A 17,901-nucleotide genomic window follows, 5' to 3' on the forward strand; every position below is an offset into this window, starting at 1 on the left:
CCGTTACAACGCATAGCGAATTTGATTGATGTTATTGAGGTATAATCTGACTCCAGAAGTTTACGTTGCGCACTTCGTTACGTCTATCAGTCTTCCGGTGGATCTGACTTCATTGACGTAAAACGCCACGGACTGTCTTGTAGATACAGAGACCAAAATACGACGAGGTTTTGTTACCTCTCTAACGCAATAACTGTCTCTGAAGAGCTTCTTTGAGGTGCAGAACTTCGATATCTAATTGAATAGTATATATTCATACTTATTGAAATGAACCCGAATATTTCCGACTGACACTCGTCAGAGGTAATCGTTAACAACTATAGCAGGAAGCGATTTGCAAACAACACTGTATGTATAGTGTATACTAACAATCTCATCACAAAATATGGCATCACGGGCATTTCGAATAATCAGGGCGACGAGAGCGCTTAAAGCTTGATGTAGTACTCTACTACCGACCTCCATATCAATTGTATGAAAGGAATGTAACATTTTAGAACAACGCACATTTATTCATGCGAGTATACGAAAGTATAACGGCGTTACAATCCTCATCTATCTTGAGATGATGCGTGACGATACAATGCTCTTATCCGATACCGTTGTTTTACTGACTTACAGAAAGTGTAATGTACATATATTCCGTTATACCCGCCTTAAATTTACAACACAATTCGTGATTCACCTAATTGGGTTTGGCATTGTATTATATTAAATCAGATGTCGTCGGATGCCATAAATATTCGGTTCGCGCGCTCGAGCTTTCGAAGTTCCTTGCATTGTTCCTTCCACGGTCCGTATTCTTTTTTGATAATGATGTGGATTCTATTCATCGACACTAGTATGGTGATGACGTTTTTAATCGCGAAGTAAAAGGTGGCGATGTCACTATTTACTCCAGTGATGATGGCAAATAGCCGGATAGCTAAACATGGTACATCGAGGCATAGCAGAGAGAGTACCAACGCCCATATTTCATTGTATAAGCAGAACAGATTGCATCGGATACTCGAATATGATTTGCAGCTCCCTTGCGACGTTTCAACGGTTGAGGTCATATCTTCGAAATCCTTCATTGAGCTTCTTTTCTCTTCGGGTATGCTGCGTGACTCGTCAGCATGTCCATCGCGATTTCGATTTTTCATGTCAGTTGTAGGCAACATTTTGACAATGGTGGTGGAGAGACACAATTGCATCAAACTCAATGAATAGGCCGTCAGCACCACGATGACAAATTCCATACTGGGATACTGGGACACGGTTGGCTGCTTCCTTGTGACAATCTAGAGGTTGAGCTTGTATCTTCGATGCCTTCGTTGTGTTCATTTTCTCTTTGAAGTCAGTTGCAGGCAACGTTTTGACAGTAGTAGTAGAAAAACACAAATGCAGCAAACTCCACGAAAAAGCAACCAATACCACGATGACAAATGAGATATCCTAAAATTTGGTGAACATCTGGTAAGTAAACAGAAATAAAGTTTTGCAGGTGTATCGTATGTCATATAGCAATATACTTAAGCCACGTAAAATATGTCTGTAATAGCCATAAGAAAGTGAATGATCATATCAATTTGTCAATCAAATATTTTCAAACCATACCGCGTGATTGACCCTGATCAGTCTTTCATTCCAACCGAGTGAATGAAATTGTATTGGGATTAGGCCTAGACCAGAGGTCTCAAACACGCGGGCCATGGGCCGCACGAAGTATTCGACAATATTTAACTACCATTTTTTAAATTTGAGATCTTCAAAATTCGTTATAAAACTACTCCAGAAGCCATAAACTATACTCTCCAAACTGTAATATTAGATCACTTTCATAAGTTACGACGCTGTGGAAAATTGCCCATTATACGTGACAATACTTATTTATCATAGTTAAGCATGACCCGTTGCTGAATCGTACTGAAAATTGTGATTTGGACTTAGGCGCGACCTTTTGTAGAATTACTCAATTTCGGACTCAATTGGTGATAAAATAAAAATGACTCGACTCGATTCGCGCCAAAAGATACAATCAGAGAAGGACTTTTGTGACGCGGAAAGCCGTGACTTGATACACCAGGGACGCAACAAACTATCAAACTAGTACGGAAAATAGTAAAATATATTAATGTATAGTTGGTTACATCCTGTGTCATCTTGGGTATCATTATCAATGGTATTATCGCCAAGTAAATGTGGCGAGTATAAACTACTCGTAACCTACGCTTCACAGCTGTATCACAATTGATTCTTCGGCGATTGGAAATTACAATTGCTATGGCAAAGAAATCATTAAATACAAAATGTTATTGATCTGTTCAAATATTCGAAGGTGCTGATTTAATTTGTCTTTGGTTATGACATGATTATTCGCCTAGTTATAAGGAGTTTTCCCGAGATGCGGATTAGGCTGTACTGCTCCAATGCTCTGATATCAGATCAATCTTTGTAAAATTATAAAATTCTACCTATAATTGCGGCACGTCAAATTATAGGTTACTAACCTATGGATAGATACGCGACTCCCATCGTTACGCTCCGGCAAGCAGTTACACTTGTAGCTGAGCAATCTAGAAGCAACATAATTGGTGGTGTTATATCTTGCGACCCGAGGGCTGAAATTTATTGAAACTGGTATTAATCGAGAGCTACTGTCGCACTGATTTCGAAAATACAAATTAAGATCTTGTCAGGGAAATGGAACCACGTCAAAACAACCCTCAAAGTCTGAAAATCGGCATTGTTCCCAACAGTCGCTTGACGAAATTGGCCATTGTTATGTTCATGGTGTTGCGGCGGCACCATTGTTGGAACAATGCCGATTTTCAGACGTTGAGAGCTGATTTGAGGTAGTTCCATTTACCTGACAAGATTTTAATTGATATTTTAGGAATCAGTGCGACAGTAGCTCTCGATTAAGACCAGTTTCATTAAATTTCAGCCCTCAGGTCGCAAGCTATAAAACCACAAATTATGCTGCTTTTAGATTGCTCAGTAACAAGTGGAACTGCTTGCCCGAGCGTAACGACGGGAGTTGCGTATCTATCCGAAGGTTAGTAACCTATAGTCAAATATCCACAAGCTGTAAAATTACAACGTTGACAGCTTTTACGATGTACTCATGCATTTATACTCTCGCATAGTGTCTACAACTAATTATTCTGACATACTATGCCAAGTATACGGCAACAATTTTATTTAAATATATGAAAATGTTATTTTATCCGTGCCAGGCGTGAATTCACAATGGTAAATCACATTTTTACGATGCGTGTGGGATGTCAGTCTGCAAGGTCCCGTAAAATAAGGCCTAATCAGAAATACGTTGAATCTCCCTATTATTGGTGGTGCGGCCCGCGGCGCCATCAAATATTAGGAAATTGGCCCGCGAGCACATTTGAGTTTGAGACCTCTGGCCTAGACCTATAAACGTGATAATGCTAAATCTCTGGATAGAAATTTCGCCACCTCCCCAGCCCAGTCGAATAATTTAAGTTATGCGTACGTGTTTTTCCTTCACCGTCTCCAGAATGTCCGTTAGGTCTGCTCCAAATGCGAGTATGCCGATCAAAAGTAAGGAATGCTCGTGAGCTGACATTTCCCCCTTAGGAGCCATCCACTTTCCGAACATAATCAGGTACATCATGGCTAGTACAAGACCTTTCATCGCTTTCTGGTTGTACATATCCTGAATGCGTTATATCGAGTGCGAGTGAGAAGCGGTATTCGCAGATATTATTTAGAACGCGATGCTCATTGTTTAAGTTTACAGAATTACGGCGGAATTTCATAATTCGTATCCGTACCACTTCACTTTTCTGCTACCAACATGATGTTAGTGTGTATTATAATTACGAAGTAAGAACCGAGCATGGGTTAATCCAGAAAATGTTTTAAAATATATCAAATAGAAGACCCGTGATTAATACTTACCGGTATCCAATTAGTCTGATTTTGACTAGGTGTATAGTAATGTTCGGTGCCACATTTAATTCATCCTCCTTCAGAGCTTTGACAGACAGGTGATTGTACAATGTACATGCAGGATTGAAATTTGGATTTCAACGTCAGTTACGGGAAGGATGACTGAAAATAACCCCAGATGGGGTCGTACGGGAGTCGATCTAGAGAAATCCTTTTTTTAAGCGACGCAACAGTGTTCCTATAGTCAATTTTTCTTAGTTTCCCGTTCCCTCGCCGCCCGATTTTATAAGTTCGGCGATTTTTAAACAGTGTCCTTTTTTCCGGATTTAATATTACGGTAACCCTTCTACCAACACACAATGACCCAACTTCCAAATTTGATTCTCCGAAATGAGCGCCTTGTGCATGCATGGGCCTTAAATACTGTTGAAAATCACTTCAAACCAATGGTTTCCGTTAGGATTGTTACGATGTTTCTACATTTTTATGAAATGCCGGATAAAAACATTTTTGTCTGTTTTGTAACACACCAATGCTACAATTTGCTACATTCATGTCACTCTCTAAACATACGACTTCCATTCTCTTCCCTTCTCCTAATAGTGGTGTAGTGCACCTCCAGCAGAATGCAAAGCTCAACAGCACCCAGTCAAATGTCGACAGTTCTTTTTTATTGTACATCCGCAAACCACATTTCCATGCTGCTTGCAAAGATGACGTATAACAGACGTGCGATTATGGCTGTTGACACATGTCGGAATACGGTGCAACATGTTCTGACATCTGATGGGCACTTGATGTCTGATGGGCAACAACCGTGCGATGGGCAGATCGGGTCGCCACATTCGGACGGGCAACAAGAGTCGCAACCTTCCGGGCAACATTTCACGCTAACTGATAGTCAAGGCATTATTTTCCGTTAGCTATGTAAAGGCCAATCTACGATATAATGCAACCTGTAGAAAGTTGATGAACATATTTTTCGCTTGATACGATTCATCTCACAGTTAAGATGCTTCTACGGCTACAATACTCCTGCTCCATTCTTTCAAGACATGTCCCCACATGAATCAAATTATGATTGTGGTCTACCGATACTGTTAATACCCTAGAACAGTGTTGTTCAACCTTTTTGAGCACCATCTGCACTTTTTTTGCAAAAAAAAATATCCATCCGCACAAGCTAACCGTGAATTGTTATACAAAACGAAAATGAAAACAATCTTGGGCCACTTTGAGCTCCCGCAATTAGGGGTTTGGATGCATCAGTTACTGTCCTGGTAGATCATAGGCTAAAACTCCTGTGTAGGCCTATAGTATGATCGTCCGCCGCTCCATTCGCGTCACGAAACACAATGATCAAATCACGCATCCGCACTGTGTGATTGGGATTTTAGTTGCACTATTGTGGGGAATAATATAATCATCCTGGGTCAGCTTTAAACAATTCATTGGTGAATGGGGTAGGCTACTACAGAGAAGCGGAGAAAGATCTTTTTAATATGTATGCAAAAACACATCTTGTACTAAACCAACTGAAGTTGCGATGTCACAATATTGATACAATCAATTCATGTGACTATTACATTATGTACAATGATTTCCAGGGCGGACATTTTAAACCGACTCCAAAGATTAATGCGCTCCGCTACATCCTCAATCCATTACGATTCGTTGCGTCGGTGCAGTATACCTCCATCAGACGTTGCTAATAATTTGCAATTATGGCTATTTTTATCTTACAATTATACGACTTGCCTAAGTAGGCCTACAGTAAATCTATACATCAAATACGCTTCATTCCGAGATTATTGCACACCTCTTTCAACGGCATACGACATATGCCCTGCCGGAATACTTGGTTACTTCAGTATTACCTTCCAGTCATTATATACTCAAAATTATTTTGGTTGCTGTTAGCCGTAGGTTGTCATAGCCAGTGGAAAAAGCCGCCGTTTCTCCCTCCCGTTTTCGACTTGTACATGCTGACTCCATAAGTGCCACTACGTCTCATCAGAGTCGGGTGAAAAGCTTTACGTAGCTTACGTATAATTAGATAATATGAATATATTTTTAGCGATTAACAAATATAACTAAACTTACATTAATTCTAAAATTTTCTAAATAACTTTGTGACACACCTCAAACAAATGCTCCTGTGGCCCCCCAGTGGGCCATGGCCAACCCTTTGAGAACCCCGGAGTAGTATAGTCGATCGCTCCCTTCCGCTGGTGAGGTGCCATGTGTTCTTATGGGATCTCTGGTGATGGTACCCTTTCGGGTATAGGCTTCGTCGGTGATGTGCCGTGAAAACTCGTGTTGGTGATGGCACCCTTTCAGACCCCCTATCGCTCGTGATGTGCCATTGTTTCTTACGAGATCTCTGGTGATGTGTCATTGGTTCTTATGGGATCTCTGGTGAGGTGCCGTGTGTCCTTATGGGTGCGGTCGTGATTCGCACTTTCAGGCATCTCTCGCGCGGTGTTGAATATGTACGAGTCACCAACAATAACCGCGCAAACGGAAACGTGGTTTGTCGTGAGGATTTACGCAGTGCGTGCGACAGACGGCGATTCGAATATCAACAATAGTCGCGTTCGCAAACTAACACTTCAAAAAGATGTGAAATATTTGTAAAATCCTACGATCGCTCACAAGATACCACTTCCGGCAAATCGATCTATCACTCAATACACAACCGAAGTTGAATTGTAATTGAATGCGTAAATTTATCACCTCGACATCAAAATTCGAAAACAACAACTTGACGCTTTATGTTCTCACTCTAATTTCATGATAAGTGTAATAAGTGCCGAATAACAGATACATCACCGGCGAGACTTGAATACCAACAAATTGTCACTTATTTCTATTCTAGCCGTAATCCTTTGTGAAGTTAACGCTTATTCAAAAAGGTGTGAAATAGTTTGCAAAACCCCGCGATCACTGACAAGATAATGTCTCGGACATACCCATCTTTCACGACTTGGTGTCATAGCCATACCGATCGCTCACGCGGTGAAATTTTAGTAATCAGTTTGTCACAGAACTAGATTTCACTGGTAAGATTTAATAAATACCGACTATCAGAACCATCAGTGTGGGTAACTTGAATAGCAACAAATTGTCACTTATTTCCGACGAGAAATTCACTAAACCGCAGTACATTGTGTGATTTTGAAAAACAGATGTTTGCGCTTGCGTTTTGATATGTGCGACCCACTAACTACATCCGTTTTGCGAACACGGCTTGTTGTGAGGATTACGCGCGCGCCCTATATTTCGAATGACCTGTGCGCTGAAGTGCGAAATAGTTTGCTAAATCTAGTAATCAGTCGCAAGGTGTTACTTTAGTAATTAGTTTACCATAGAACCGGCGTAGCCGGTGATTCGAATACCGACAAATTTTCACTTATTTCTGACCCAACCCTAATCCTCTGTGAAGTTGACGCTTATTCAAAAAGGTGTGAAATAATTGTAAAATCCTAATCCGAAACCGATTATTTTGACTTTGGCGTAGTGTGCATTGAAATAGGATTGACAAACATGACTAGCAACTTCCCCACAGTCCCGTTTCGATATTATACACACATTGATTTGAAACAAGTAATGTAACATTACAACTCTATTCCCGATCCAGCTTTCCGTTTGTCAAAGAGACATTTTAACATCTTACCATACTCAAAAGAATTATTCACAACATTAACAAGTGTTTAAAATCTAGTTTTCACTTACTTGGCTATATCAGTACAACTCGCAAACTTGAATTAATTCATCTGGTTGTATTCATAGGACCGATAATTTTTATCCAACTGTAAAGGTCGTTATACTATTCTGTAAGACAGAGTATTTACTAATCGGTGCATATACGATTTGACTTGGCCATATTATATTTTGAGTATACGAGATTTGAGTGTCAGAACAATAACTGAGAATTAAATTATCACAATTGAATCCATATACGACAGCGTGAATTAAATTATCACAATTGAATCCATATACGACAGCGTAAAAGATATTGGGATGTCAGCATCTCTTTACGGTTATAGTTACAACCACATTACCTAATTTACCCGACCAACTCGTCATGATCATTCCCGAAATCAACACAAACATGACTACTGACTTGAGTCAACCACAAAACAGCATCAAGTTTTAAATCCACTTGTAGCTTACGGCTTATTTGAATGCGGGTTATGTTTTGTTGTAATTGAGTGTACGGAAATAGTATTACGTCTCGACATCTCACCATCTTACCATACTCAAAGAGTCAACCACGAAAACATTGTCAAGTAAATCCGTTTGTAACTTACCCAACCAACTCAAACAGTATCAGTATGAAAAACAGCCAAACATACACGAATCCATACAATCACTAAAACCTAAAATCCATAACAAGCTTGGTTGTATTCATATCCCTACACATCTTGTTTTATTCAGCTTGAAAAGTCGTTACTATTCTGTAAGATAGAGGAATTACTACGCGGTATATTCTGCAAGACAAACTAATTACTACTCGGTATATTTTGTAAGACAAAAGTAATTACTTCTCAGTGTCGGCGACTTGAGATTAACATAATATGTTTGAGTATACGAGATTTGAAAGTCCGACCAACGTAGTTGAGAATTCATTTCTTACAATCGAACAATGGTGTTATATTCAAAGTTATCATGCTGTGAACATAAGATTGACACATTGATTTGACATATGAGATTTGTAATAGTTGATCATTACTTTATTATTAAATTATTTGCGTTAATTAGACCCGGCGTTATGGTAAATGTTATGACAGCAACAAACTTTTCAGTACCAATGTTATTAACACATTAAGCTGTAAAACTATGTATGTCTGAAATGTTCTTGATAGGAAAATTACTCCACCTTGGTAAAAATCACTCTGCGTATTGCGGATATCAGAAAATATTTCCAGTACCCAAGACTAAAGATGAAACGACAATTTCGTTTGCTGATTAACAACCGGTACAATACTTTATCATCATAATCCGCGGTGAGAATTGAAACACTTTCGCGCATTACCCGGTGTCAAGATATCACACTAGGTGAATTGACATACCGCCGCTTGAATAATACCTAATCCGTTCGCACCATTTCACATACTTTGATCATTACAAAAGTAAATTGTGATATGTTTGTTAGATGCATTCAATTCAACTAGAAGTGTCTGGTACACAACAATCGTAATATCGAAAAAGTACTTGCCACACTGTTATTTGCTAAACGTGTTTTGCATTGTTGTTCATTTGTAGTATTGATTGTTTTTGAACCCCCAAATCATAATTCCCGACATGAAACCAAGCCGCTGAAAGTCGTTACCATCACGAAGATACAATGTGCACGATGATTGTCAAATGTATCCTACCTGGCCAACAGAAAACAATTTTCACTCACTCGAAATGAAACCAATGTGATGGTCTCCATTCGATATTTTGTTTGTGTCAAATATACTTTGCAATGAACACATTTGCGTGGTTGAGCTTTGCCATCATCAAGCTGTCATTTGTATCGTTTAATTAACCGACATTTAGCGATTGGTGAACATACCGAACGATACACAGTCACTTCGAAATACTCCGTTGATCGTAATTTCCATCATCATAATAATCGAAGTACAATTGCTTCGAATCGCTAGAGTGGTTGAGCTTTACATCATCAGACTGCCATCTGTACATCAAGAATACATCCACCTTGTAACTGGGTCGTTTACCTAACCGAGTTGTATGCACAGTTTGATATTTAGCGATTGCAGAACATACCATTTCGAAATACTGCGTTGATCTCAATTCCTTTGTCGTGATAATCGAAGTATATTTGTTTCGATTTCATAAAAACCAACTTTTCTATGACATGATAAATTTTTGAAAAGTTATACTTGGAAGGTTGGTGCATATCGCGAAAAATAATATACCACCCATATTGATATTGCTACTCCATTGATCGGTATTTTCACGCGAGTCGATTTTCAAATGAGTAAAATTTATTACATGAGTTTCTCCGCTTAATGTAAATGAAAACTCAGTCGTCTTTTAACATCACAAAGACATTGATAAAAAGTAAGCAATCAAACACAACACTTTGTACGACACTAGTTATTGTTCCACACATCTCATTTCATACTAAGTGTATACGAAAGATATTCATGATGCACGAAAATATTCCCTCATGCTACAAACCTGTAGAATGATTGGTGGTGCAAGGCCAGCACAATTGTGGTATCCATCCGAGTTTAGTTAACACAAATTTATTACAACAGAGCCACGTAAACTTTCGTGAAAGAAAAGCATACTCACTTTCAGAGGGTTATGTCAATGCCATAGCAGTAAATCAAAAATATTCCTAACCCTTTGCACACCGGTGACAAATCATACAACAAACATTTTTTGTGAGTCGAATTGTTGTTCAGTGTCAAGTCTACCTGTTGAAAAGTGCATTAAAACAACACAGTCACAATTCAATTAAAACCACGAATCTATTTTCATTTCGTCACATACAGAAAAATAAATTTTCTTTCCCCAACACATACTTGTAACCAATCGCTTTCATTAAACACACAACTCCATAAAAGTATTTACTTTCTACAACATAGACATTCCGATGTAGTCAAGAAATATTAAAACGGACACGACACGACTGAATGTAAGGGGATAGAAGTCTATCGCATCGATTTACATGTGGTCTTCGCTACGGTTTCAAAAAACGAATCATCTATTTTGCATTGGTCGAGACCGAGCGAGCCAGTTACATGTATTCGCGGTAATGATTTTTCTTGTCATATGCGAATGATAGGTTTGCTACTCCGACAAATCAAATCAACAAACAACAACAATCTTCTGACGATCATAATAGCAATTTCATTTGCCACCCCTTCGTAATTGTACACGCACGAAAAGTATATTGTACAACTCGGCAACTACGTTTAACAAGACCAATCACACTACCAGCGTTGAACGCAAGATACCTACCCAAGTCAAAAATATCATACGGGTTTGGACAACTGACGTTTACCTGTGTAAAATTATCATTTTCACTTGGCGATCTATCCTTTCCTAGAGTAACAAACCCTTGTCGTTTACAAATCTATTTTTTTTTCCTACAACAAAAAACTATTTTCACTTGGAAAAATACTTTTACCTAGAGTAACTAATCATTTTCTTTTAAAAATATATTTTCTCCCTGGGTAACAAACCCTTTTCGTTTGGAAAACTATCATTTACCTGAGTACCAATACCGTTTTCACTTGGCAGTCCGTCGTTTACCTGGCTAAACATATCATTTTCACTTGGAAATCTATTTTTTCCCAGAGTAAGAGACCTTTTTCACTTTGAAATCTATTTTTTCCCTGGGTAACAAACCTTTTTCACTTGGAAATATATTTTTCCCCAGGTAACAAACCTTTTTCGCTTGGAAATATATTTTTCCCTGGGTTACAAACCTTTTTCACTTGGTGGTCCGTCATTTACCTGGATAAAAATATCATTTTCCTTTGGGGGATCTGGCGTTTACCCAGTGTAACAATACATTTTCTCTTGGTCATCTAGCTTTTCCTAGAGTAACAAAACCATTTTCATTTTGAAATCTGACAAACACACCTGACAATTTGATATTTTTGTATATTGTTACAACCGATAGCGACAAAATATACACCAACAACAACTCCAATACATTTGTGTAATCGCATATTCACTTGTGCTGATGCAGCCCATCAATATCATCGGTTACCCGCATGCAATATCCTCTTGTACACCGAAATGCATGTTTTGGAAAATTGGACAATAGGCTTCGATAGTTCTGTGATGTCCGGGTTCGTGCTTTGGATTTTCCAGAGTCAAAATGTCTGAATAAAACACCTCCTCGACGATGGTTGGTATGTGGATAACGGGGTTCGGAAGACGGTTGGATTTATGTCACCCATCGCGATAACAATTCCAGGTCGAGTTTTCCCCCCGCATGTTTACTATATTGTGTCTTTATTGGTCAATGTATGTCTCGACATTCAGATTGAAATCGGAAACCCTGATAAAGTATGTAACCGGATCCGGATATCAACTCTGAATCGATAAACCAATGAACAATATTCAAAGTAAACATGTTACATTCCACGAAAAAATACCATCCAGACATACGTCGCGCTTGTTTGCCCACAACAGTATACGCGTAAATGGAGGTGTGTGACATTGCATGCAATGTGTTGGTATACAAACATCGGGGAGTAAGCCTTCGATCCACAGACATTATCATAGCCGGTAATTTTGATGCAGATCGAATGTCACCCGATAACAATACCAATAAGCCACATTGCAATGACTCTGAGTCCGCGCTATTACATCGATATTTCGACACCGTTCACTGATCGCGATGGGTGACATAAATCCAACCGTCTTCCGAACCCCGTTATCCACATACCAACCATCGTCGAGGAGGTGTTTTATTCAGACATTTTGACTCTGGAAAATCCAAAGCACGAACCCGGACATCACAGAACTATCGAAGCCTATTGTCCAATTTTCCAAAACATGCATTTCGGTGTACAAGAGGATATTGCATGCGGGTAACCGATGATATTGATGGGCTGCATCAGCACAAGTGAATATGCGATTACACAAATGTATTGGAGTTGTTGTTGGTGTATATTTTGTCGCTATCGGTTGTAACAATATACAAAAATATCAAATTGTCAGGTGTGTTTGTCAGATTTCAAAATGAAAATGGTTTTGTTACTCTAGGAAAAGCTAGATGACCAAGAGAAAATGTATTGTTACACTGGGTAAACGCCAGATCCCCCAAAGGAAAATGATATTTTTATCCAGGTAAATGACGGACCACCAAGTGAAAAAGGTTTGTAACCCAGGGAAAAATATATTTCCAAGCGAAAAAGGTTTGTTACCTGGGGAAAAATATATTTCCAAGTGAAAAAGGTTTGTTACCCAGGGAAAAAATAGATTTCAAAGTGAAAAAGGTCTCTTACTCTGGGAAAAAATAGATTTCCAAGTGAAAATGATATGTTTAGCCAGGTAAACGACGGACTGCCAAGTGAAAACGGTATTGGTACTCAGGTAAATGATAGTTTTCCAAACGAAAAGGGTTTGTTACCCAGGGAGAAAATATATTTTTAAAAGAAAATGATTAGTTACTCTAGGTAAAAGTATTTTTCCAAGTGAAAATAGTTTTTTGTTGTAGGAAAAAAAAATAGATTTGTAAACGACAAGGGTTTGTTACTCTAGGAAAGGATAGATCGCCAAGTGAAAATGATAATTTTACACAGGTAAACGTCAGTTGTCCAAACCCGTATGATATTTTTGACTTGGGTAGGTATCTTGCGTTCAACGCTGGTAGTGTGATTGGTCTTGTTAAACGTAGTTGCCGAGTTGTACAATATACTTTTCGTGCGTGTACAATTACGAAGGGGTGGCAAATGAAATTGCTATTATGATCGTCAGAAGATTGTTGTTGTTTGTTGATTTGATTTGTCGGAGTAGCAAACCTATCATTCGCATATGACAAGAAAAATCATTACCGCGAATACATGTAACTGGCTCGCTCGGTCTCGACCAATGCAAAATAGATGATTCGTTTTTTGAAACCGTAGCGAAGACCACATGTAAATCGATGCGATAGACTTCTATCCCCTTACATTCAGTCGTGTCGTGTCCGTTTTAATATTTCTTGACTACATCGGAATGTCTATGTTGTAGAAAGTAAATACTTTTATGGAGTTGTGTGTTTAATGAAAGCGATTGGTTACAAGTATGTGTTGGGGAAAGAAAATTTATTTTTCTGTATGTGACGAAATGAAAATAGATTCGTGGTTTTAATTGAATTGTGACTGTGTTGTTTTAATGCACTTTTCAACAGGTAGACTTGACACTGAACAACAATTCGACTCACAAAGAATGTTTGTTGTATGATTTGTCACCGGTGTGCAAAGGGTTAGGAATATTTTTGATTTACTGCTATGGCATTGACATAACCCTCTGAAAGTGAGTATGCTTTTCTTTCACGAAAGTTTACGTGGCTCTGTTGTAATAAATTTGTGTTAACTAAACTCGGATGGATACCGCAATTGTGCTGGCCTTGCACCACCAATCATTCTACAGGTTTGTAGCATGAGGGAATATTTTCGTGCATCATGAATATCTTTCGTATACACTTAGTATGAAATGAGATGTGTGGAACAATAACTAGTGTCGTACAAAGTGTTGTGTTTGATTGCTTACTTTTTATCAATGTCTTTGTGATGTTAAAAGACGACTGAGTTTTCATTTACATTAAGCGGAGAAACTCATGTAATAAATTTTACTCATTTGAAAACCGACTCGCGTGAAAATACCGATCAATGGAGTAGCAATATCAATATGGGTGGTATATTATTTTTCGCGATATGCACCAACCTTCCAAGTATAACTTTTCAAAAATTTATCATGTCATAGAAAAGTTGGTTTTTATGAAATCGAAACAAATATACTTCGATTATCACGACAAAGGAATTGAGATCAACGCAGTATTTCGAAATGGTATGTTCTGCAATCGCTAAATATCAAACTGTGCATACAACTCGGTTAGGTAAACGACCCAGTTACAAGGTGGATGTATTCTTGATGTACAGATGGCAGTCTGATGATGTAAAGCTCAACCACTCTAGCGATTCGAAGCAATTGTACTTCGATTATTATGATGATGGAAATTACGATCAACGGAGTATTTCGAAGTGACTGTGTATCGTTCGGTATGTTCACCAATCGCTAAATGTCGGTTAATTAAACGATACAAATGACAGCTTGATGATGGCAAAGCTCAACCACGCAAATGTGTTCATTGCAAAGTATATTTGACACAAACAAAATATCGAATGGAGACCATCACATTGGTTTCATTTCGAGTGAGTGAAAATTGTTTTTTGTTGGCCAGGTAGGATACATTTGACAATCATCGTGCACATTGTATCTTCGTGATGGTAACGACTTTCAGCGGCTTGGTTTCATGTCGGGAATTATGATTTGGGGGTTCAAAAACAATCAATACTACAAATGAACAACAATGCAAAACACGTTTAGCAAATAACAGTGTGGCAAGTACTTTTTCGATATTACGATTGTTGTGTACCAGACACTTCTAGTTGAATTGAATGCATCTAACAAACATATCACAATTTACTTTTGTAATGATCAAAGTATGTGAAATGGTGCGAACGGATTAGGTATTATTCAAGCGGCGGTATGTCAATTCACCTAGTGTGATATCTTGACACCGGGTAATGCGCGAAAGTGTTTCAATTCTCACCGCGGATTATGATGATAAAGTATTGTACCGGTTGTTAATCAGCAAACGAAATTGTCGTTTCATCTTTAGTCTTGGGTACTGGAAATATTTTCTGATATCCGCAATACGCAGAGTGATTTTTACCAAGGTGGAGTAATTTTCCTATCAAGAACATTTCAGACATACATAGTTTTACAGCTTAATGTGTTAATAACATTGGTACTGAAAAGTTTGTTGCTGTCATAACATTTACCATAACGCCGGGTCTAATTAACGCAAATAATTTAATAATAAAGTAATGATCAACTATTACAAATCTCATATGTCAAATCAATGTGTCAATCTTATGTTCACAGCATGATAACTTTGAATATAACACCATTGTTCGATTGTAAGAAATGAATTCTCAACTACGTTGGTCGGACTTTCAAATCTCGTATACTCAAACATATTATGTTAATCTCAAGTCGCCGACACTGAGAAGTAATTACTTTTGTCTTACAAAATATACCGAGTAGTAATTAGTTTGTCTTGCAGAATATACCGCGTAGTAATTCCTCTATCTTACAGAATAGTAACGACTTTTCAAGCTGAATAAAACAAGATGTGTAGGGATATGAATACAACCAAGCTTGTTATGGATTTTAGGTTTTAGTGATTGTATGGATTCGTGTATGTTTGGCTGTTTTTCATACTGATACTGTTTGAGTTGGTTGGGTAAGTTACAAACGGATTTACTTGACAATGTTTTCGTGGTTGACTCTTTGAGTATGGTAAGATGGTGAGATGTCGAGACGTAATACTATTTCCGTACACTCAATTACAACAAAACATAACCCGCATTCAAATAAGCCGTAAGCTACAAGTGGATTTAAAACTTGATGCTGTTTTGTGGTTGACTCAAGTCAGTAGTCATGTTTGTGTTGATTTCGGGAATGATCATGACGAGTTGGTCGGGTAAATTAGGTAATGTGGTTGTAACTATAACCGTAAAGAGATGCTGACATCCCAATATCTTTTACGCTGTCGTATATGGATTCAATTGTGATAATTTAATTCACGCTGTCGTATATGGATTCAATTGTGATAATTTAATTCTCAGTTATTGTTCTGACACTCAAATCTCGTATACTCAAAATATAATATGGCCAAGTCAAATCGTATATGCACCGATTAGTAAATACTCTGTCTTACAGAATAGTATAACGACCTTTACAGTTGGATAAAAATTATCGGTCCTATGAATACAACCAGATGAATTAATTCAAGTTTGCGAGTTGTACTGATATAGCCAAGTAAGTGAAAACTAGATTTTAAACACTTGTTAATGTTGTGAATAATTCTTTTGAGTATGGTAAGATGTTAAAATGTCTCTTTGACAAACGGAAAGCTGGATCGGGAATAGAGTTGTAATGTTACATTACTTGTTTCAAATCAATGTGTGTATAATATCGAAACGGGACTGTGGGGAAGTTGCTAGTCATGTTTGTCAATCCTATTTCAATGCACACTACGCCAAAGTCAAAATAATCGGTTTCGGATTAGGATTTTACAATTATTTCACACCTTTTTGAATAAGCGTCAACTTCACAGAGGATTAGGGTTGGGTCAGAAATAAGTGAAAATTTGTCGGTATTCGAATCACCGGCTACGCCGGTTCTATGGTAAACTAATTACTAAAGTAACACCTTGCGACTGATTACTAGATTTAGCAAACTATTTCGCACTTCAGCGCACAGGTCATTCGAAATATAGGGCGCGCGCGTAATCCTCACAACAAGCCGTGTTCGCAAAACGGATGTAGTTAGTGGGTCGCACATATCAAAACGCAAGCGCAAACATCTGTTTTTCAAAATCACACAATGTACTGCGGTTTAGTGAATTTCTCGTCGGAAATAAGTGACAATTTGTTGCTATTCAAGTTACCCACACTGATGGTTCTGATAGTCGGTATTTATTAAATCTTACCAGTGAAATCTAGTTCTGTGACAAACTGATTACTAAAATTTCACCGCGTGAGCGATCGGTATGGCTATGACACCAAGTCGTGAAAGATGGGTATGTCCGAGACATTATCTTGTCAGTGATCGCGGGGTTTTGCAAACTATTTCACACCTTTTTGAATAAGCGTTAACTTCACAAAGGATTACGGCTAGAATAGAAATAAGTGACAATTTGTTGGTATTCAAGTCTCGCCGGTGATGTATCTGTTATTCGGCACTTATTACACTTATCATGAAATTAGAGTGAGAACATAAAGCGTCAAGTTGTTGTTTTCGAATTTTGATGTCGAGGTGATAAATTTACGCATTCAATTACAATTCAACTTCGGTTGTGTATTGAGTGATAGATCGATTTGCCGGAAGTGGTATCTTGTGAGCGATCGTAGGATTTTACAAATATTTCACATCTTTTTGAAGTGTTAGTTTGCGAACGCGACTATTGTTGATATTCGAATCGCCGTCTGTCGCACGCACTGCGTAAATCCTCACGACAAACCACGTTTCCGTTTGCGCGGTTATTGTTGGTGACTCGTACATATTCAACACCGCGCGAGAGATGCCTGAAAGTGCGAATCACGACCGCACCCATAAGGACACACGGCACCTCACCAGAGATCCCATAAGAACCAATGACACATCACCAGAGATCTCGTAAGAAACAATGGCACATCACGAGCGATAGGGGGTCTGAAAGGGTGCCATCACCAACAC

At 38.3% G+C, this 17,901-nt stretch overlaps 1 protein-coding gene across 3 annotated transcripts in view; it reads right to left on the reverse strand.

Annotated features, from left to right (window-relative positions):
* Window positions 1–246: 246 nt before the first annotated feature.
* LOC145437580 (uncharacterized) overlaps window positions 247–17,901 on the reverse strand; it is a 65,270-nt gene continuing 47,615 nt past the window's right edge. Inside the window, exons 1-3 of one of the 3 annotated variants that reach the window (XM_080314845.1) lie at window positions 3,922–4,021; window positions 3,494–3,676; window positions 247–1,437 (exon numbers count right to left, since the gene is read on the reverse strand). In XM_080314845.1, the coding sequence (XP_080170971.1) occupies window positions 1,147–1,437; window positions 3,494–3,673 (471 nt within the window). In that variant the 5' untranslated portion in view covers window positions 3,674–3,676; window positions 3,922–4,021 and the 3' untranslated portion in view covers window positions 247–1,146. Of the gene's footprint in view, window positions 1,438–3,493; window positions 4,022–17,901 lie in introns of those variants that run through there. The other 2 variants (XM_080314844.1, XM_080314846.1) reach the window with 2 other exon arrangements.

The sequence above is a fragment of the Botryllus schlosseri genome, chromosome 4, assembly GCF_051294905.1.
Source record: "Botryllus schlosseri isolate E-star chromosome 4, Bs_hap1, whole genome shotgun sequence".
Classification (NCBI taxonomy): domain Eukaryota; kingdom Metazoa; phylum Chordata; class Ascidiacea; order Stolidobranchia; family Styelidae; genus Botryllus; species Botryllus schlosseri.